At 44.4% G+C, this 22,816-nt stretch overlaps 1 protein-coding gene across 6 annotated transcripts; it reads right to left on the reverse strand.

Moving 5' to 3' along the window:
* Positions 1 to 2,045: 2,045 nt before the first annotated feature.
* On the reverse strand, positions 2,046 to 21,732 carry ZKSCAN5 (zinc finger with KRAB and SCAN domains 5). Of its 6 annotated transcripts, none has more exons than XM_060123469.1 (7): positions 21,627 to 21,732; positions 19,969 to 20,488; positions 16,328 to 16,466; positions 12,227 to 12,309; positions 11,818 to 11,953; positions 7,221 to 7,829; positions 2,046 to 4,375 (listed from the first exon to the last, which is right to left on the reverse strand). In XM_060123469.1, the coding sequence occupies exons 2-7, from the start codon at positions 20,380 to 20,382 to the stop codon at positions 3,249 to 3,251; spliced, it is 2,508 nt and encodes an 835-aa protein (XP_059979452.1). In that variant the 5' UTR covers positions 20,383 to 20,488; positions 21,627 to 21,732; the 3' UTR covers positions 2,046 to 3,248. The 6 variants fall into 6 exon arrangements, with proteins under 6 accessions (XP_059979452.1, XP_059979453.1, XP_059979454.1 ...); XM_060123470.1 differs by having other exon boundaries at positions 19,969 to 20,485; positions 21,627 to 21,676; XM_060123471.1 differs by lacking the exon at positions 21,627 to 21,732 and adding an exon at positions 20,928 to 21,098 and having other exon boundaries at positions 19,969 to 20,485.
* Positions 21,733 to 22,816: the final 1,084 nt, after the last annotated feature.

The following is a 22,816-nucleotide window of genomic DNA, read 5'->3' on the forward strand; positions in this document are numbered from 1 at the left end:
GGAATCTAGCCTGCTGGGTGGAAGGTGCAGGTCACAAGTTTTGAGAACTAGCACATGGGTGTCTCTTTCTAATTGTTCCTTCTGCAGGGAAAGGACTCCAAGCTGATGACATTGACCTGGTCGCACTCAGATGGCTCTGATACTTTTGTGAAAACAACAACAAAAAATTGATAGAATCAATCACAGTCTTCCTCCCAGCCCCAATACCGTAGCAAACATTTCTGTAGAATTCAACCAACGTGCTCCGGGCACGCATTTAGTGATGTGATTGGAATGCAGATTCTACTGTCCTGTTCCTTTTCTGCCTTTAGTCCTTTACGATATTTTAATGTTAAAAAACGATAACGAAACAGCGTCTTGAGCAAACAGATTTTGCTCCAACTTGCCGCAAAATTGAGGAAACAAAATACATGACCCTAACGTTTTGTTTCCCTTTCCTTTCAGAGGTTTAGAAGGTAAGGTGATGATGGATGTGATGACTGAAAGGCAGAAAAGAACTTCACAGTCTAATGTTCAAATCATAACACTCTTCTTTTTTCTGCAACCAGGAGATGTATGACCCCGGATCAGCATAGTTTTCAGCTCACTAAGAAGTTTCTGGCAATCAGAGCTGTTTTTAAATGGAAGAGGCTGCCCTGGGAAGCAACGAGCTCCCCATCAGTGGAAGGATTTCATGCAGAAACTGGATGATCAGATGCCAGGAAATGTTTTCTCCAGCTCAACAAAGTAATTATACACTTGGTGCCTGCACATACCTACAATTGAATGGCGATTCCTCCATTGGGTGGGAGGAATGATCGAACCCTTTACAATTCTAAGATTCTATTACTGTATGACTTTATCATATCTTGGATCAAAACTGTCTTTCACACAAACTGACAAGAACAGCATTTCATCACTTTGTAATGTTTGATGTTTAATCATCTAAGACTTAGTAGATTTTGGTGCTTAAGAGCTTAGCTTTCGGAGACAAAGTGATCTTGGTTCAAATGCTCGTTCTGCCACTTATTGGCTGTGTGACCTCGGGCAAGTGAATTAACTATTCTGAACCTCAAGTTTTTCCCAACTGTAAAATGAGGGCGCTAAGAAGTGAAAGCACCTCATAATGTGAGGGTTAAGTGAGGTGATCCACATAAAGCACTAAGTATGATGTTTAGAACACAGTAAATGCTCGACAGACATCAACACCAGGCTTCACTGAAGCTGTCACTCTCATTCAAGTCCTATATCACCTTTAACTCTGTAATTCTGTTCGCAGGCAACAAGAGTCTCACCAACGAGGCCCTCTGACACTCACAGGTTGCATTAAGTGGGTGGATATTTGTCCTGAGTGTGTTATTTTCTCTCTTCAAGCAATCAGTGGCTTTCAGCAAGAGCCACTCGATTCCATAATCCTTACATTATTTTTATTTTGTTCCCCAAACCTTACCCGAGTCACTGCATCCCCTTCTACCTGAATTCCACCCCAGTTCACCAAAGTTAATGTCTCCCAATTGAATGGCTGCCACACGCCCGAAACTACCAGTGCCCTGCCCACCATCAGTGACATGGTCCTCATTGCCTCATGGTGAGTGGCCAGCTCCACAGGGCACTCTTACAGGACTACTCATGGTGCCACACATCAGATCACGTTCCCTAAAGCAGAGCCTGAGACAAGGATTCAGAGTCATGTGATTTGTTGAGGGCGTGGAGGGGATGAGGGGGTGGTACAGGAGCATGGATATAGTCTAATAAAGTCTAGCCTCAGCCTGATCCACAATGGGTGCGTCTGAAGCATAAACTGCACCAATTTCCCACCTTGAGGCACGTGAATCAGCCCTTTGTACCCCCATATCAATCCGTCATTGGCTAGGGGGTGGGGAGGACAGCTAACCCCTGGATGGGGCAGCTCTGATCACCTGAGGGCAATTCCCTCAGTCTCCAGAGAACAGGGTGAGCTGTGAGCACTTGGCAGACAAAACTCAAAGCAGCTGGGGGATGGGTATGAGAGCCTGGTAAAGGGGATCTGGACCAGGTACCAGTGTACAGCACACAAAATCAACAAGTATTTATTGGGTGTTTATTTGTAAGCCAGGCAGTCAGCAGAAGCAGGACTTCGGTGGCGCCCAGAAGCGCCTCTCCCTCTCTCTAGCAAACAGGCTCAAGTTTACCCTCTTTTCCATGTCATCATCCTTCCCCCACAACCCCTACCCAGACCTTCCCACAGGCAGGGCTCACCAGACCAGGACCTCCCTGCATCTACTAATGTTTACTTTCAAATCCAGCTGCAACTCAAGTTGAAACTCCTTCTCTATGCCATTATCCTATGGGGGAGATCTATCTCCCGGGCAACTGGGAGTTGGTACATCTACTGCTTGGACAATTCTTGATTCAACTTGGTCCAATTCCTTCTATGGATATAGCTGCCCTCATTCTTGTGGGTAACAGAATAACCAGTCCACAGTCTGGCCCGTCTTCTCTTCTCTATTCCCCTAAGGTCCCGCTCCCCTCTCCCCAGGCTGTGACTGACCAACACAGTTTCTCCTGAATTTACAAACTTAACTTCTCTTTCTACTAGCTAACCATGATGTCAGGAGAATCAAGATAAAACAAAAAGGTAGAGAGTGTTTCATGGAGAAGTTGTAGGTTGAATAAGGCAGCGAGAACACATACCATCCAGCCTCTGAACCTCAATTTTGCCAAAACAGAAATACCTTAAGTCAATTTCTTTTGAAAAGGTTTAATACTCAAGATGAGAATGTCGCCTGGCACTCCAGTGGCTGGCATCACCACATCTAGAAAAGGTTCATTGCTGAGGTACCCAAACCAAGATCATGCTGAAGGGTTCTTTCTTTCACTGTGCTCTTCCCTGAATAGATAAGCTGTCAAACAAGGCAGAAACTACAAATGAAGCTTATTCCTACTGCATTTGTGAGGCTTTTCCCACTGTCAATGTTCTGAGTCGCACGAAGAATGAGTGCCATCTGAAGGCTTCCCTTCGTCCACTGTATCCTTGGGTTCTCTCCTGTCTAGACTCTCAAGCTAGAAGATGCAAACGAACGCATTTCTCAGTGGAAAAGCAGCTATCTATCTGCTGTGGATGCTCCAGTGTCCTAAGTTCTAACTGAAGGATCTCAACAGATCCATAGGTTTGATGGTTAAGTTGGAGGAGATGCTTGAAGTTGTTATTACATTCGTTATAGGAGTAGGGTTTGTCTTCAGGAAGGCTTCTCTAAAATCGTGTAAGAGCTGTTCTACGATAGAAACCTCTAGACACTTAAGGTATTTATGGGATCTGTCCTCTCGTGACTTCTCAGATGTTTAAAGAGGCTACAACTCCAACTGAAACTCATTCCGCATTCTTTACATTGAAAGGGTTTCTCACCAGTATGGATCCTCTGATGTTGATTAAGATGTGCCTTCAGAGCAAAGCCTCTGCCACATTCGTTACATTGATGGGCTTTCAGGTTGGAATAGCTTTTGGGATGTTGTTTTGTGTGGGAACACTGGCCAATGCTTTCTCTACACATATCCCATTTATAGGTTTTCTCTGCAGTATGAGTTCTGTAATGCTGAATGAGCTCTGAACTGTAATGAAAGGCTTTGCCACACACATCACACTTATAAGGCTGCTCTTGCAACTCAACCTTCTTATCCTCAATCACCGTTAAGTTCCAGCTGTACGCTTCCCCGCGGATGCTATTTTGTTCATTTTTCTGGCCCATGTGGAGCACCTGGTGTTCAATGAGGCTAACATACTGAAAAAAGATTTCTCCACATTCATGACACTGATGGGATTTCTCTCTCGAGTGGAGCCTGAGATGCCCAGCAAGGTGTGAACGTCTCCCAAAGCCTTTCCCGCACTCATTACACTTAAAGGGCCTCTCCCCACTGTGCACGCTCTGGTGCTGAACAAGGTGGGACCTCACTCTAAATGCTTTCCCACACAAGGGACAGGTGTAGGGCTTCTCCCCAGTGTGGACCCGCTGATGCTGAGTTAGGTGTACACGCTGATTGTAGCTTTTCCCACACTCGTCACACCTAAATGGTTTCTCCCCAGTGTGTATTCGCTGATGCTGGATAAGATGTGCACTCTGAATAAAGCTTTTCCCACATTCGTTACATTTATGCGGTCTCTCTCCGGTGGAGGACTTTTTGTGGACATACGTGACTTCGCTGAAATTCATCCTCTTTGAAGAGGGTTGTCCTAGTATCTCTTTCATGGGAATTCCCTGCTTTCTATCCAATTTGCCCTGGTGTTCATGGCCTTCTCCAAAATCTTGAACCTGAGAAACATTTCTTGGGATTATTCCTGTTGGTTCCATGTCTGCTTCTGAAAATTCTGAAATTTTCTTCTTAACATTCAATTTTGTATTCTTACTTCTTTTATCATTGCCTGAAAAGATAAAGAGGAAACACAAATGTTATCAGTTCTTTTACAGAAGAAAAATAAACTATCAGGCAAAAGAGGATAATCAAATGAAACTACGAGGTAATAGGAGTAACAAAGGCGGGGTGAAGGGTGCATGGACGTGCTTGATGCTAACAGAAAAGAACCTTTCGGTGTCTGTTCAGTGAAAAGAACAAAATGAAGAGAAAGCTTACTCGGGAGGGTGGTGAGAACGACTGAGGTTAGGCAATCACAGGGGAAAGCCAGACACTTTTATTACATAGGAAAGAGAGCAGGGAATTCTGAAATGGGAGAGGAGGTAGGAAATGTGGAGTCAGGGAGACAGATGAGACAGAACAAAGATACACAAGTGGGGAGTTCCCTGGCAGTCCAGTGGTTAGGACTCCGTGACTTCATTGCCGTGGGCCCAGGTTCAATCCCCTGTTCGGGGAACTAAGATCCTGCAAACTGCGTGGCAGCAGCCAACACACAATTTTTTAATAAAAAATAAATTTAAAAAATGAAGATACACAAGTGAACAGTGAGAACTGATGAAAACTAGAAGAAAGGAGTATGAAGAGGATACAGAGTTGGAAGAATACCCGACTGGGAGCCAGGAAAAAAGAGAAATGAGCCAGTAGAAAATATTGTCAATACGATGGGTGACACATCAACCTCTGCTCTATGCCCTTAGCCAACACCCCAGCTTCCTTTTCCCTCCCAGGGCACCCGACACTTCTTTGGGAATGCTCCTCCCATCGGACCGTCAGCTCCACGAGGGCACGAGCAGTGTCTGTTCTGCTTCCTGCTGAATCCCAAGCACCTAGCACTGGAGGCACTCCATAAATACAGCTGGATGAGCACACAAACTATCCCTCCTTCGATCAAAAAATTGGGGGAAGTATTAACTAGGAAACTAGGCCGAAGAACAATTACAGGGAAGATATAAAAGATCCTATTTTAAAGCAGCTGCTTCCCAGGTTCGGGGTGCTATTGGATGGATTTCCCCCAAGAGGCGGTCACCAAGGAGAATGGGATCGAACTGGCTGAGGAGACAGCTGAGCTCGACCCAGGCCATAAAGACACCATGAGCTTCATAAGCTTCTATTCCATGTTGGAATAGGTGACAGCAGCTGTTAATGTGAATGACAAGTAGCTGGGCTTGGGGACACCAAAGGCATAGTTTAAAAATAAACACTTTGGCCAGTCTTCGAGTTTTCTGAAGAATATTAATAAAAGCCTTTAAGTTCACAGCACAGTTTACAGTGATCTTATCCTTACAGAAGTCATGTGAGCAGATAAAAAAATAAGTACCAGCAGGAAAATTACTCAGCCTGATTCATAACTAAATTACTGAAAATGAATACAGCAAAGAATTCTCTTCTGCTTACACAATTTGCTAACAAAAAAAAAAAAGTTTGATAGTCCTGGAAGAAATTTAGTTCAACTGATACTCTCATATGTGGTATAATTGTTTTAAAAAGCAATTTGGCCGTATGTATCAAGAACCATAAAAATGTCCTTGACCTTTCATCCACTAGTCCCACTTCTGGGCATCTATTATAAGGAAATATTCCCAAGTAGCGAACAAGGCATAAGCACAGTTATCAGGACAAAAGAGAAAAAAAATTAGAATTTCAGCTGGGGAACAGTTGAGTAGACCATGATGTTTCTACACAATGCCGGGTTGTCAAAAATAACAAACAGGAGGGCCAAGCAACGCTGGAAAATGTGTGTGTCTAATATTTGATTGCACCCTATGAGTAGCCCTATATAAAAAAGGCTTATAAAAAAAATGGAGGCACACTAAGTAATAACAGTTCTACTAGTTAGGATGGTGGGATTATGGGTGATTTTTTTCCCCTCCCACTTTCTTTCCCCCAAACTTCCGGTACAGTTGACCCTTGAACAACACGGGTTTGAACTGCAAAGGTCCGCTCATATGCAGATATTTTTCAATAAATATGTACTACAGTCCTACACAACCCACAGTTGGTTGAATCCAAGGATGTGAAACAGCAATATGGAAGGCTGACTGTAAAGTTACATGTGGATTTTGGACTGCGAGGGGGTCAGCACCCCTAATCCCTCTGCTCTTCAAGGGTCAACCATACTATTATTACTTTAGCATTTTAAAGTAAGTGAAATAACTAAATTGGGAAAAGGGGGAAGAGGGAAGAAGCATGTAAGAGAGCCAAAGTCCTCACTTACGAAATAGAGAGTCAACAGATAATGTCTAAAATTCATGGGTCAAGCAACAGCCGTATTATTTTAAAATGTGGAATTATCAGAAGAAACAGGTAAGATTGCTGAGAGCAGCACCTCTGGGGAAAGAGAAGTTGTGGGGATGGTGGGGAGGGCATAGAGTTTTGCCAACTAATCTGACAATTAATTAAAGTACAGGTGATACAGACATAGAGAACAGGCTGGTGGTTGCCAAGGTGGAGGGGGGTGGGGGAGGGAAGGACTGGGAGGTTGGGATCAGCAGATGCAAACTATTATGTAAAGAACGGATAAATAACAAGGGCCTACTGTAGAGCACAGAGAATTATATTCAATATCCTATGATAAACCATAATGGAAGAGAATCTCAAAAAGAGAAGTATATATATGCATAACTGAATCTCGGCTGCACAGCTGTCATTAACACAACACTGTAAATCAACTATCTTCAGTAAAAAAAATAAGAATTTAAAAAACCCCATAAAGTACGTGATAATAAAATAGACGGTAACTCTTTGTCCCTTCCTGCCACTGCTGCCAGGACCACCACCCATCTGTCCGATAGTTCTAAGCTGATAAGGCAATTTCTGCCTCGTTTATGCTCCGAAGACAAACTGCTCACACCTACATCTTTGGGATTTCTCTCTGAAGTGGCGCTTGAGGTGCTCGATCAGGTGGGAGTGGCGCCCGAAGCTCTTCCCGCACTCGGGGCAGCCGTAGGGCCTCTCCCCGCTGTGCACGCTGTGATGCTGGACCAGGTGTGAGCTGACACGGAAGGCCTTCCCGCACACCTGGCACTTGTAAGGCTTCTCGCCGGTGTGCACACGCTGGTGCTGGGTGAGGTGCACGCGCTGGTTATAGCTTTTCCCACACTCCCCGCACTTAAACGGTTTCTCTCCCGTGTGGATTCGCCGGTGCTGGATGAAGTTGGAGGCCTGAAGGAAAAACTTCCCGCAGTCGTTACATCGGTGCCCTCTCTCGCCGTTGGTGTTTGGCTTCCGGTTCACGTCTGTGATGGCACTGAGGTCTCTTTTCTGGGAAGGGGTCTGCCTTGATTTCCCCATGGGGGGGTTGACCTGCCACCTTTCTACCATGCTGTGAGGGTCGCTAACTCCTCCAAACTCTTGACTCGGGGGGACATTTCTTTCAGGGCTTCCTGAGGTCATCCAGGGCGATTCGGCTTCATCAGAAATCTGCTTTACTATCAGTTCCACATTGTCGTTCCTGGACTCGTAATCTGAGATAATAGAGGGAAAATGGAAACGTTAGCTTATTCCCCGCATTCAGAAATAGCGGATAATTACATGAAACCAACACGTGCAAGCAAGGCGTGACTTTGTAAAGCCATCTGCAAAATGACTTCACAATACAGGGATAGGATGAAGAACACTGAAGCAGGAAACTGAGGCAGGTTAGGGAAGACAAAGCCGGCAAGAATGGTTCAAGGGGATGCGACTGGGAGAGCAGTCATTCCATTTAATGACAATCACATCCTCTGGGTACAGTACATCCGTACAGTACCTGTTTGGGAACACCTGTGCCATGTCAACTGTTCTCAGTAAAATCTGATACTGGGTGATGCAGCTAACCCAGTCCTCACCTTCCTCTTCTTGTTTATTCATAGCCTGGAGAAGAAAGAGGATCTTTCTAGCTTTTTCAATCCCCAAAGAATCTCAGTTTGGTGTGAATTAGTCTAAAGGGGAAAAGGCGTTCTTTCTGTACCCAGAGAAGTCCTACAACTGTCGAGAGCTAGCTCACCACTCAGTGGTCATTGATGAACAGAGACATTTAAGAGGCTGCAATCGGTTCCCTGTGTAACTGGATCAGCAGCATGTATTTCACTCAAAACTCTGACATTTAATATAGTTTGCAAGGACAAACCTTCAGTAGTTAACAAAAAATAGGGAATGCTTTTTAAAGGATAGATAGATCATGGCCTACTGAGAACTTTCCAGTAAGGCTGTTTTGTAGAAAGAAAAGTAGTTTTCAAACATTACATAAAAATGGTATTAAGCACTAATGTTTGCAGAGTGTGTACTATGGACCAGGCACTATGCCTTCCAGTGCTTTTCAGTTTTATGGCATTTAATCCTTACAATGACCCTTTGAGAGAGTTACTATTACTATCCTTTTTTTGATATAGCAAGAAGTTGTAACTCTTGTACCATGAAGGCAACTTTAAATTTATTTTCTAACTATTTTTACTTAATTCTCTTCCTAAAAAGACATTTTAAGAGTGGAAACAAACATATAAACAAAAGAACTCTATCACAAAACCAAACTTTTTAGATGTTTTTTCCTCCTGCATTTAACTAGGCAAGTAATCTCAGCTATCACAGTATTTCTTTTTCTTTTATTCTCATTTACTTATGTCCACACATTTTATTCTTATTAGAGCTCTCTCCCGTTCAGCAAGGCAAATAAGCTCATGGCTTTCTTTTTCCAGGGGTGAATTTGAAAAAAATCACATGAGCTCCATGTATCTCTTTGGGACTATTCACAATCGCCCGTTTCCAGAGAAGGTGATGATACAGGTTGAGATACCAGTTGGCTTACAGGTTTTTTTTTTTCCTCTTTCCCCTCCCCTTCTCTGAGTACATGAGGAGCTTTCTGTTGATTCTCCTGATTTATGTGTATGTTTGACAGAGAGCTGTGTTCCTTGTTCAACACTATGCCCGGCTGCTTAGTAATGCATTGGGGGCGGGGGGGGCGGTGAGGAGGGAGTTGGTTCCAAAACACCCAATCAGCAGATTCGGTGCTTTACAAATTCACGCTTTTCAACCTCACTGGTACCCCACACTGGCATCCTACATTTCTAAGGCTGGCTAGTTTCCCACTCATTCTTCTCAGCAGCTACAGCAAAACGTCTTCATCGTCATCTCCAAGACAGATGACCGCAAACTTGTCTACACACAGCCTGTGTCTAGGGATGCAGTCAGGAAGCTTAACTAACCGTCACTGCCTCTGCGCGGGAAACGGAGGGACTGAGGGTCGGGAGACTCACTTCCCACTTTAAACCCACTTAAACTATTCCGATAATTTTTACCACGTGCGTGCGAACCAAAGTCCTCGCTACACTCAAACCTCCGCTCCACCACCCACTCCATCACCTGGTCACTCGCAACAGGTGACTCTGTCTCCTATTCCAGGGAGAGTCTAAACTATCCAGTCAAGACCTCCTTGGACATCCTACAACCACAAGTGTCAGCGTGCTGGCAGCCTGATTCTCCCGTCCTCCCCTTGCCTCACAGTGGAAGAGCTGACCCTCCCCCTCACCGAGGTCAAGCTTTCCTCCGAAGGGGCCTCACCAGGCCATTCTGTTTTCCAGGGACCTCCCTGCACCAATTATCTGCTCTTCCTCACTCTAGCATTTCATACTCACTCCCCACCAGCCCTCGCCCAGTGACATTTCAGTGCCCTTAAAACTTCTCCCGTTAATAAAGACAACATACAAAACCAACCCATCCATCTACACCAGGTACGCTGTTGGTGACCAGCCCTCTTTTGCTTCGCCTTCACAGACAATGTTCTTGAAAGTTTATCTACTATAGCTTTCTCAAATTCTCTCCTGTGCAATCTTCCAAGAAACTGTCTCTTGTTCTCCAACTTCCCAGCCACTCCATTGAAACGGCTGTCTCCACGATTCATTCACTAATTTTTAAAAATCTCACTTCTAAATTTGATGAATACTTTAAAAATCGTGACCATCTCTGATGCTGTTAGGAACCCACAGGATGAAAATTCTCAAATGTGGTCTTCCCAGAGAAGCTGAAGAGGCAGAAACCACTGAACATGTTCTTAGTGTAGAAGAGTTTACTCAAGTTGTAAAGATATTGTAAGAAAAAGATGAATAATGAGAAAAAAAAAATCAGGACTTCCCTGGCGGTCCAGTGGTTAAGACTCCGCGCTTGCACGGCAGCGGGCGCGGGTTTGATCCCTGGGCTGGGAAGTTCTGCATGCCGCGCGGTGCGGCCAAAAAAAAAAAAACAGAAAGTAACAATTCAAAACCCCTTGGAGAATGGTACAGAAAAACTGCGCCAAGTTCTGCAACTCTGAAACCCATTAAATACCTATAAAGTAATTGAAAAAGATAAAACAATACTAATCAACTCAAATCAGACAAGAAAGGTATTTGAAATTGATTTTAAAAGAGAATGAAAAAAATTTGCATTAAATATGATAATATTTATACTACATAAATAATTCCTTGAGACCACCACTAAAATCCCAATAGATAAACAAGCAGAGGGCATATGCAAATAAATCAAAGAAAACACAAATATATATCAACAGTAATAAAGGAAATGGAAAATTTGAGAGAGAAGTCAATTTTACTTTTTAAATAAAAGCCTGTGAGTGAACTAAACCCTTAACGATACAAACTGAGATGTTTTTCAAAAGAAATTTGGCATTAGAGTATATGTATTCCATCTAAAGTCTACTTGATAGTGATCGATAGTGATCGATAGTGTGCTTGATAGTGTGCTTGACAGTGATTCTTCCAAAAGAATTCACTCAAAAGAAGATAAAATTCATAAGCTTCAAAATGTCTGCCACAGTGCTGAGATTTTTCACAATTGCTCCAGGCAGCACAATCAAATATTAGTTTCCAAGATCATAACTTAGAAATAGGTTCAAAATCTTATCTGGGGTGCAAAATTCAAGAAGGGATAAGACATGTAAAATGCAGATGCCAAGACAAACATCATAAAACAAGTACTGGTGACGTGAGAATGGTAATAGAGTGAACAAGTTGCCACCCATGCGTGAGAGGAAAGGAAAAGAATGAATGCTATTGAGACACTGTAATAACTACTTCAATGAACGGTTATTCAGCAAAGTCTGAGATGCTTTCACAAATGAGAATTATTCAGTTAACAATGATTCAGTTTGTCAAGGAACAGAGTACAATCACTACTACAACTCTGTTAAGATCCAATCCTGTTAGTCTTAAGCTAAATATAACATTTGCTGGATTGCAAATACTATCCCCAAAGCATTATCAGTCCTCAATCTTACTCTTATTATGATGAAGATAATCAGAATAAGCTGAATAAGAAAAAAAGAAAGAAAAAAAGAGAGAAGGGTGATTTACTCTTTCACAGACAAAAAAAATACGCAAAGTCACAGTGATTAAAACATACATGCTTTTACAGGATGTGCTATAAATATTCTTAATAACAAAATGAAGATGTCCTAATCCATGCAGACGAAATCATTCTTACCCATGGAAGTAATACTCCCATAATTCTCCTTCCTGTCATCCCTATAGAGGGACTTCTGGGACTGGTCCAAATGTCCCCATTCCTCCAGGATGAAGGATACAGCCACGTCAGCCACATCTTCAATTTTCACCAACTTCTGAAACACGAGATCTCCACTAAATTCCCATTCCCTAGGTTCAAATTTGGAGCGAGGGGAGGAACTGGGAGCTTTAAGGAAAGAAAAAGGGGAGGGACTGTGCTTCACAGAGGATGGGGGAGCAGAACAGAAAAAGACAGAAAAGCACAAACCCAAGATGGGCCCGGTCTCTGGTTAAAGAGACAGAACCCTGATAAAGACTCAGGCTTAAGGCAGCTACTTGTCCAAAATCAGATGTGGGTCCTCAATGTGGGCACAGGGACACCGGCTCACCTGGGACCCAGCTGAGAGAAGTGAGGCTGTCAGCTCCTGGCTGTCCTTCAGGGGAAGGGAGGGAACTTGGAGAGCAGGAAGGGCTGAGGGGGGGAGAAAAAGAGGTGTCAGTGAGAATCCCTCTACCCAGTTCCAATTGCCATCATGTTCCGCTTTTTGCTCAAGAATCCACAACGGCGCCCTGTGGCATCAAGACCAAATTCTTCTGCTCAGTCTTCAAGACACTCTACATTCTGGGCCCCCCACACCTACCCTATACTCACCCTTCCCCTGAGAAAAACTAGACTCCCTGTGTTGGTCAGGCGAATCCTGCTGCCGACTGGGGATGGTACCATTCCCCTATAGAGGATGCTCTCTGCTCTGCCCAGGTCAAACCTAGTCACCTCAAAGAACCTCCAAAGGCCCACTCTTCCGTGAAGCTGAAGCACTGCCTAGAGCCAGGGCTTCCCAAGCTCTAATGTGCAAACAAATCCCCGGGGGTCTTGGTACAGGGCAGACTCTGCCTCAGGTGTTCCAGGGCAGCCCCCATGTTCTGCATTTCTAACAAGCTCGAGGGTGATGCTGGTGGTGCTGCAGCACTTTGGACCTCACTTTGATCAGCAAGGCCTTAGTTCACGTTCTCTCCCTTCAAAAAATGACTGCGGTTGGTTTATAGTCAGCCAACTAGCTTGTATTAAGTCTACTCTGTGTGTTCTAAGAATAGGCAGAGAAAACAATTCCTGCCTTCCAAAACCTCACCGTCTGATGGGGAGGGCAGACATGGAAGCTTTACTCCTGGCACAGGGTGAAGAGTATTATCCTCAAAGTTCACCCAAGTTCCTGCAGGAACACAGAGGCAGGGGCATCTACAGAGTGGAGAGCAGGAGGTGGGAGCACCCGGAAAGCCCTTCCACAGGAAGTGACTCTGGAAGCAGGGGTGGGGTGGGATGAGGCGGGATGAGGGTGCTTTCTGGGTAGAGTGAATCACATGTGCAAGGCCCGGAGGGTCTGGTCTCTAGATGCTAGTGAACATTTGACCCTCTGCTGTCACCTCTGCTCTCCTCTGTCCAAGATTCATGGTGCATCCGGATCTGTCTACATGCACCCTGACTTGGAGATCCACCTGGTATCAACCTTTAACACAACGATTTAGACCTTTCTATGGTGTCCCCGGTCCCAGAGATGTATGTGCATATGTAGCTTGCTTGTGTCCAAGGACTGGGAAGTAAGGAGCAAAGACCCAAAATAGAGGAGATCGTGGTTAGAAATGAAAGCCGAAAACAGACACAGGATCTGAACCCAGGAGTGTGGTTACAGTCAAAGTAAGACATGAAAGAGAGGGATGAACATAGTCTATACACAAACAGTAATTATGTTCCAGTCATAATTGGAATAATGAGAATAATTACATTCTAAATAATCCCACTTATTTTTTTTGAAGTTCCTGTGAAACCTGTTGTTTCTAACTTTTAAGTAAACAACTTCGGCCCTCTCAAGATCAAATGAGTCCCAGAGATGGAAAGCCAGCTCTCGGTGCCATCAGAGGCACGAAGGATGCAGCATCTTCCAGGGTGTAAAACAAACCAACCCAAACCAACCCTTTTGTTGGAATAAGGAAAGTGGCCAGGGTCTGGCTAACAGGGCAGAGAAGAGAAGCACCACTGAGGGAGCAAAGACGAGACTCTGCGTGTGAAGGAAGATGACAGTGATCAGAAGGGGACACGGTTCTGCGCTGGGAGAGCCTGGAAGTAAAGCAGGCAGCGCAGCTCAGTATGGGGTAAACGTGCAGACTTACAGCCAGACTGCCTGGGGTAACATCCCAGCTCTGCCGTGTAATAGCTTTGGGACTTTGAACAAATTATTTAACCTCTGAGGGCCTCAGCTTCTTAATTTCTAATATGAGAATAACAATAATACCTAGTCCATGGGGTTACTGTGGGCATTAACCCTTGGAATGCCAGCTAGGTCTACTAGGTACAATTCTGGGTGTGGGGGTTCTCTTTTTTTGGACAGTTTCAACTATTTTTAAAGACTGGAATGACATGACTTTTATTCTTTTAGAGGTCTTCTGAAGAACAAAAGAAAATGTTAGTATTATTAAAAAATAAAAGAAAACTCTTATTTTGTAATTTCCATACGGATCCACTGGACCTTTTTACAAATCTAGGATACATTTTGGGATCTGAATGATCTTCTATCTCCTGTACCATGAAGCACTCTTCTAGTTCATCATCCTAGGAATTATCTCATTTTTACTAATTATTCATTAATGAGTCTTAATGTTAGCACGAAAAGACTAAAATTATAAGAAAATGGGAGAATAAAAGAAATATTCAGGATCAGGCAATAGTGAAATAAACCATTGTTCTTCACTGTTCTCAAAGTATTAAATACATTCCCCAGAGTTCTGCATCATCTTCAAGAAGGTTTAAGGCTGTTGACACCTGTTTTTAGCTTTCATTGACCACAGTCGAGAATTCAGAATTTCTCACTTTCCACCCACCCATATCGACAAAGAAAATGTGCCGTGGAAGACATTTCACTACTTGTAGGTGAATGAGAAGATGACACAGAGAGCAGTGTGCTAAAGACAGTATGAAACTGAAGGCATAGGAGAAAACTGACAGAGTCTGCCAATGACAATATCCTAGATGAATCTTCCCACACTCAAGAAACAATGATAAACACTACATTTCTAATTCCAAAAAGGAGCTATGACACCTTAACCGATCATTCAACAGGAAGGACTTCATCACGTAATATTTTGCAACAAGATTCTGGACCATCCCATCTTGCTAAAAGGACATATTCATTTTGCTAAAGGGGTGGTATTGAGTGACAGTATTCTCTCATTTTTTTATGATTTTTATATTATCAAAACATACTTGATACAAAGAGGTTTAATTCTTACTAAAGTTCCTGTAAGATTTATTTGTCATTATCTTTTGATTCTTCTGTAAGTATTCATAAAATGACTTAAAAATATTTAAAAAAAAAATAGAAAGGACCCATTGGCCCCAGATATTAAATGAAGACTGTTTTTCCTGGTACTACACTGAGGGTTAAATGAGTTCATACACGTAAAGCAGCTTAGAACAGCTCCTGACACATAGTAAACACCACATAAGTAATAGTTACTGTTACCACAGTGAAAGGAAAGCTGGAAAAGCTTAGAGCAGTGGCCAACCACTACGAGGAGCCCGGAAGAAAGGCTGGGGACAAACAGGAAATTCGAGTTCACAATTCCTTCTCCACATTCCAAAATCCCAAAGCTTTAAATACCAAAAGTTTTTTTGTTTTTCATTAACTTGGCCATTGAACTAATTTGACAGCAAAACCTGACCAGAACTGATATGAAGCTATTTGAAGTTTTTATTTAATCCACTTACTGTAACTAGGCATACATTTCACTGCCGAAATACTAAATTAATGTGTGATTATGGGGTCACACTTCAAATCCTGATGGCAGTGCACTGTATGTAAATCAGATCCTCTTACTCAATCTGAAAAATTCTAAGTTCTAAAATATATCTGATAGCAAGAGTTTCTGATTAGTGATATTAGACTTGTGGACATATATCATCATAAATGAGATACTCAGCTGCCCACTTTTCTTCCTTGATGTACCTCATACAGGTTAATAACAGTGAGGGCAAGAGGGAGGGAAGGAGAGAAAGAGAGAACAGACGCTCTACAGGTCCTCGTGAAGCATGGCTTAAAATCAGATTTCACATGAATGGCTGAACAGCGCGAAGTGCAGTGAGGAACTGGAGAGCTTTGTCTACCTGAGCCTTAGGACAACAAAATGAATGAGGTAGAGCTGGAAAACTGTTGCAAAACCATGATAATACTTTTGTAAAAGACTTCTGTACATCTTTTAACAGTACCTGTACTCAGAGCTGTCGTCACCTGCAGCATAGCTCTCGAAGGACACTGGTTATTGGTACGACTCCTAGCCAGCCTGCGAGCTGACCGGGGACCCAATTCCAGGCCCCCACCCTTTCCCAACCTCCAGATCCACTGACTGCGGAGAGGCTGCCCAGCCCCAGGTCTCTCTACAGATACCACTTACCCACACGGCCAGGGAGCCCACATCCATTCCACTGAAGCCAAGATCCTCACCGTTTTCCTCCCGAAGATGAGGCCTCTGCGGCTCGTGCTCAGGCTGCGGGTCCACGGGCAGGAGCTGGTGACTGAAGGACTCGGGCCCGGCTCCAGGCGGCACGACCTTCGGAGGAAGCACTTCAGCACACGCCACGACCTGACAACCACAATCACACCAATCAGCACGTTACAGGAAAGGCTACGAAGGAGCCCAGCAGGGTCACGTTACTCTTTCATTCACTCCTTGGCCAAGTATTTCATGTGCATCTACAACGAGCCAGGACTAATTACCCAACTGCTGCATAAACACGTTGTAGTTGAAGACAACTTCCAATAGACATGTCGACACACCAATAAATACACAGTTACAAACTGTGTTATATGTGCAAAAGGAGAAGAAAGTGGTGCCATGAGGCAAGACAGATGAGACCTACTTCAGACTGGGTGGCCAAGGAAGGCTCTTCTGAGGAAGTGTCACTGAAGTCAACACGTAGAAGAGGAAAGAAGCCAGCCGAGGGAAAAGTCAGGAGTGTCCCAGGCGGACAGAATGACATAAGCAAAGACCCTCAGGCAGAAAGCCAGTGTGGGCCAAGTTTAGTGAAGGGGGGAGAGAGTGAGAAACGAGCTTGGAAAGGTCAACACAGGACACAGGAAGTCACCCTCAAAGCCCCAGACGACCAGGTTCAAGTACGACAGACCAGCCACAAGAGCGGTGTGTCTCCGTCTTTCTGCCCTTTGTTCTTGCACAACCCTAGGGTACACAACCAGTCTCTAACATCTGCCTCTTCTGGAAGGTACTAGCTCAGTGCCATCCTAGCAGGTAATAAGATCCAGCTTTGAGATAGAATTGCCCTCCCCTCCCCAACCCCGCCACCGTCCCTTATGTTTCAAAGCACTTTCAGTTTTAACTCTCCCAGTAGTGGCAAAACGTGGCACAGGAGTATTACATTAAGAGGCAGAGGCAGCACAGTTGTGGCAAATATGACTCTACACAGAAGTGTGTGTGTCCTTGTGGACCTGCTCAGGACAAGAGTTAAGATGATGCCAAGTACGTCAAAGGGCTCCTGGGCAACGAAGAAGCAAAGCAGCCCTTGAGGACCCCTGAGAGTAGGACAGAGAAACCAAGGAGGAGGGGTAGAGGATAAAGCCTGGGAAAAGGCTTGCTAGAGACAAGAACTACCTGGAGATAAAGGTGAGAAACAATGCCAGGGATACAGAGGGCAGGCAGAGAGAAAGGCAAACACAGTGAGCTGTGCAGGCCCTCAGGAAAACCCCCCTCGCTGGGCCTCAGATCCCTGACCTACCATCAAGAAATGATCTCTGTGCTCCTTCCACAGATGGGGTGCATATCCCAATGACAGGGGTCAATGTGTAATATCTGCTGTAAGTCATCCATTTAAAAATGCTTTCTGTTTTAAACTATGATTTTGAATATTTATTACCATAAAAAAGTAGGGAAAGGTTTGTCCGCTAATGTCCCAAAAAGGTTTAAAAAAGGAATAACCAGATGGCACCAGGAACCTTTACTTCTTGTCCTGACAGAAGCAATAGGAAGGTTCAAACACTCCGGTCTGCAAGACAATTATTCAGCTCAGCTGCAGGGTCTGGCGGCGGGTCCCCAGCAACTCCCTCTGCTGTCCTCTTGCCTCATGGAGTGAGCTAACCCAGCTGAAGAGCCTGAGGATGTTCTGGAGTATTGAAGTACCCCTGACCCAGAGGGGAAGAATAATGAGACTGGTACCTTACACTGAAGGGCAATGGCTCTGAAGAATGAGGGAAATTCTCTAACTAGCTTCAAAGTCTTGTACACCTAGGATCCCATGACTTTTGTTTCTTTGCTATAAAAAAAAAAAAAAAAAATTAAAGTTTCAGAAATGTGAGCCTAGCAACAAGAGGGAGGTAGACAGAGTCAGGTGATAAATGAGTAAGAAAGGACGAGAAGACGTAACAATGTAAAGATACGGAACCTCCCTAAATTAACATCCGATTTCATGCAATCCCAGCAAAAAATACCGACAGGATTTTTGGAGTGGTAGAAGCTAAATAATTCTAAAGTTCATATGGAAAAAAAAATATATTGAAAAAAAAATTTGGAAGGGGGAGGGCAGACCTATTGACCAAAACACTTTACATAACTCAGATAATTGAAATACTGATATGTAAACAGACAGTAAGATCAATAAAATAGAATAAAAAGACCAGAAATGGACTCAAATACATGTAAAAATCTGGTATGTAATCAAGATGGCATTTTAATCAGAGAAGGAAAAAAAAAGGGATTGCTGTATAAGTTGCTGGGGCAACTGGACAGACATCTGGAAAAAAAATTAAGCTATAACCACACCAAACACCCTACACCAAAATGAATTCCAGATGGATCTATCATTTCAAAGGGTAAAACAAAAACAACAACATCCATAACAAAAACGTGGGGAAGAAACGATAAGCTTCTTATAATACTCTAGTGGAGAGGGCCTTTCTAATTATGGCACAATTCCCAGAAACCATAAATTAAAAGATTTAAACTGACTGCATAAAAATAAAAAAACCCGGCAAAGCAAAAATCTCCACAAGCAAAGACAAACAACAAAGCGGGAAAATAACTCTTGCAACTCAGATGGCAGACACAGTGCTTACTTTTTCTAACAGGTTAATATAAACAGATAGGTCACAGAAAAGGATATATGCACAGCCTTCTAAAATATGTACAGTGATCAAACTCACTCATAAGAAAAAATGCATATTAAAATTGCACAGAAATATTGCATCTTTCAGATTGACAGTAATCAAAAAGTTGGATAACATCATGTTATCAGGCTGCAAGCAAAAAACTTCTCTCATACATGGCTGTTGGGAATATAAGCTGGTATAACCTCTGCAGACAGCAATCTGTCAACAGCTGTCCAAACTACAAATGCAATGCGTACGGGCTCTGAGCCAACAATTTGACTTCTGAGCTTTGATTCTACAACTAATGATGTATATAAAGGATATTTATTGCAGCAAAGTCTGCTGCAGTAAAGATTCAGAAACAATCTAAAGGAACACCGTAAATGGCCTTCAACAGGAGTTAAATTATGGTACATCCATACAATGGAACACAATGCAGTTTCAAAGAGTGAGGCAGCTCTCTTTGCACTAACACAGAACAAGCCAGGATATACTATAAGAAAAAAAGCAAGAGGCAGAAGTGCACATGATGTGAAAACATTTGTGTTTTTTAAAAAACAAGTCATACACATATACTCTAATATACACAGAATACAGTGTATCTCTGTAAAGATAGACAGGTATCATGGGACAATGGTTGCCTCTGGTGAGGAGAACTCTGGCGGCTGGGGAATTAGGGGTGGGAGGGACACTTACTTCTCATTATAACCTTATGTACATTTTGAATTTTGTATTATGTCACCACTCAAAAAATCAATACAGTAATTTAAAGTAGAAATAAAATCGCAGACTGTCTTCTCCAGATTAACAAACTGCATACTGCTTCTCTTTGCCGGAGTGGCAGGATATCTCCACAGCACACCTAATCCCAGGAGAACAAAAGAATATGAATGAAGAACCAGGGCGCTCAGGATCTCACCCCTGCTCAGCAGCTCCTCAACTCTCTTCCTCTCCTTCCTCATTGCCCGAAGGTCTCCTCTTTCACTCACCTGTTGTCTGCGTTCCTCTAGTTCTCTTTCTATATTTTCTACCACGGCCACAGCCTCTTCTCCGTTTTCCGGGTGATGTTCTCTCACCCAGGTCTGGAACTCTTCAGGCAGGATGCTCAGGAACTGCTCCAGCACCAGCAGCTCCAGGATCTGCTCCTTGGTGTGCAGCTCGGGCCGCAGCCACTCACAGCAGAGCACCCGGAGCTGGCTAAGGGCCTCCCGGGGGCCTGACGCTTCATGGTACTGGAAGTGCTTGAAGCGCTGGTAGAAAGTCTCAAACACGGGCGGATTGTACTCCCTCATCCAGGTGCAATCTTCTTCTTCCACCTTCACTATCAGAAGGTCTTCTTGCTCTGGTGAAGTCTCCGCGGGAGGGTCTAAGTCTATAACTTCCCCAGATCCTGTCATTATCATTCCAACTCAGAGGGATCTCTCTCCAGGTAAGCTGGGTTACACGGACCAAACTTGTTTTCTGCTCTTTGAGATCTTCTGAAGGACACTTTCCTTAGCGTGCAACCTACTGATATATTGGAAATCGTTATTAGCAAAGAGATGACAAAGAGGTCATCTATCCTAAAGATGATCACCCAACAGAGTAATTTCCTTAATTACAAGACAGCCATCACTCCACCCACAAAATAATGACCAACGGAGAATATTTCCAACATTTAAAAAGTGTAAAGAAGAGCAATAAAACTCTGACATGCGGCCTCATGAAATACAATTCTTGTGGTGAAGAACATTGAATTTTATGTAAATAACAAGACGAGACTTACTAACTAGTCCAGACGCAGCCGCTCCTTCTCTCTACCACAAGCCAAACTTAAGTCAGAACAGAGGTCAAAAACATTACAATGGTCAAAATTGGTCCTGTCCCTCAATCCCTAAGAGCTTGACAGACCAACGGGAAACTTCATGGGTCCCGAAGAGAGCCAAGGTTTTAAGTACAGATTTTGCACCTGGATTGCCCACAATCGCTCCTGACCCCGATCCACGGAAACCGGCCCGGTCAAGGTTAGGGACAGGATCCTCGTCTGTACACAAAGGCCATTCCCTTTTCTCAAGGCCACAGTCCCGGGGAGCTCCCCTGGAAGACCAAGCTCCCGCAGCCAAGGCTGGGAAGACGGGTTTCTTCTTACAAACAGAGAGAAAGCCGAAGCCGACACTTCGCAACACTTCTTCGCCGGAAGTAAGCAAGTCCAAGCTTTCCCTGACCGGCGGGTAGAGCCATAAATCCCACCCCCGAGAGCACTTCCGAGTCCTCTCTAGGAATCCCGGAGGTCCCCGCCTCACCGCGGGAGGAAAGTGCCCGCCCCCGGCCCCGCCCCAGAGGGGCTGTGGGCCAACCGGCGGGGAGATGAGGCGCCGGCCCGGGATCCCAGTCCAACCTCCAGTAACGCGGCCATTCCCCGCCCACCGAGCCGCAAGTACAACTACGCTAGAGCCGGGGAGAAAACCCAGCCACTCTCTTCGCCACCCAACCCCACAGCCATTTAAACAGCCCGAGCCCGTCCCTTTTCTTAGAGTGGGGGCAGGGGGCGGGGTCTTAGGTGTCCGGAGCGCTTGCTAAGACAACAGTTGCTAGTGTCTGATTGGCCGTGGAACTTGCGCTCCCTCACCCCCAACGCTCTGCGCCCCAGTTCGAAGTACGTCCGTACCTTTCTGCGAGCCCGCAACCCTCACTTCTCTTTAATGGACTCTTCGGTTTCTTCACCTGAATCCTCGCCACTCCCCTCACCCCGTCTCCAGACACACCCACCGCTTTACAACCTTCGTCAGCTCAGGCGGCCGAAACCTCTGAGGTCAGACCCCTGAGTCCCCAGCGGCTCCAGGGACTACATCTCCCAGGAAGCCTCGCGCGGGCCGCGCCCTCCAGCCAATAGGGCCGTGACTCTTTTCGCAGCCTCAGTCTTGCGGGCCTATCAGAATGCGGGAGAGCAGGGAGGCGTTTCCTCGGCGACCCCAGTGGAAGGCTGAGCGCGTCGGGAGAGAGTCCCCCCTCCGGGCTGGGGAGAGTAGGGGCTGGAGCTCTGCATCCTTGCAAAGTGAGAGGAGCCGTCTATTCAGGGCCTCTCTAGCCAAGGGGATCCCATCCTTTTTTTTTTTTTTAACGGCGACGTCTGTATTTATTGGGTAGAAGGGCCGGGTGCTGGGGTTTGAGGTTCATAGTAACTCCGAAGCCAACAGGTTGCAGCAAGAGGAGCCGCGAAGCACAGATTTTCACTAGAGATAAGCAACTTACCCTCTCGGGATCCCATCTTTAATAGTCTCGTTTTTGTATCCGTTTGCAAAGCTCTTCGACAGGCACAAGAGTCACTGTCTTACAAGTGATGAAGATGAATGAGGCTCACCGACTCCACTCTGAGTGGCATATATCCTTGGATACTCCAGGCGTTATTTTTTTAGCGTATGTTGTGAATTTTCACTCAAATCAGGGATGGAGTTTTGAGAATGCCTTGCTCGTGCCGTGGTCTACCTTATGGGAATGAAGAAATGCAGAAAATCCCCTACTATCTCCAGAGAGACCTGGAGACGCTTAAATTGACACTGCGGTATGTTTGGTGCAATGTAGTATCTGTATTTCCCTTTTTACATTTAGAATCGTCAAAAGTTCAGACAAAAAAAAGAAAAGTAAAACCAATGAATCACTGAAGTGGTAATTAGTAAAAGTTTATTGTGCACACACCAAAAAGACAGTTAGCAAACTGGGAGCATTCAAACCAAAACAAGGAATGAGGCTCGGAAGTATATTGTTTTAAAGTATCTTATATAGTGTGGAGGCAGTGACTGTTTATTCTTCACAGAGATTGGTTACAATATTAGAATTTTCTTAAATGAAAGGGAATTG

This window comes from Lagenorhynchus albirostris, chromosome 15, assembly GCF_949774975.1.
Source record: "Lagenorhynchus albirostris chromosome 15, mLagAlb1.1, whole genome shotgun sequence".
In the NCBI taxonomy this organism is placed as follows: Eukaryota; Metazoa; Chordata; class Mammalia; order Artiodactyla; family Delphinidae; genus Lagenorhynchus; species Lagenorhynchus albirostris.

Bases quoted from the DNA above. Each gene is read 5' to 3' on its own strand.
- ZKSCAN5 (XM_060123469.1), bottom strand. From the start codon at position 20,382: ATGATAATGACAGGATCTGGGGAAGTTATAGACTTAGACCCTCCCGCG. The intron at 16,467-19,968 runs GTGAGTGAAAGA...TGTGGTTGTCAG, and splicing joins TAGAGGAACGCAGACAACAG to GTCGTGGCGTGTGCTGAAGT. The intron at 12,310-16,327 runs GTGAGGATCTTG...TCCCCCCCTCAG, and splicing joins TCATCTTCGGGAGGAAAACG to CCCTTCCTGCTCTCCAAGTT.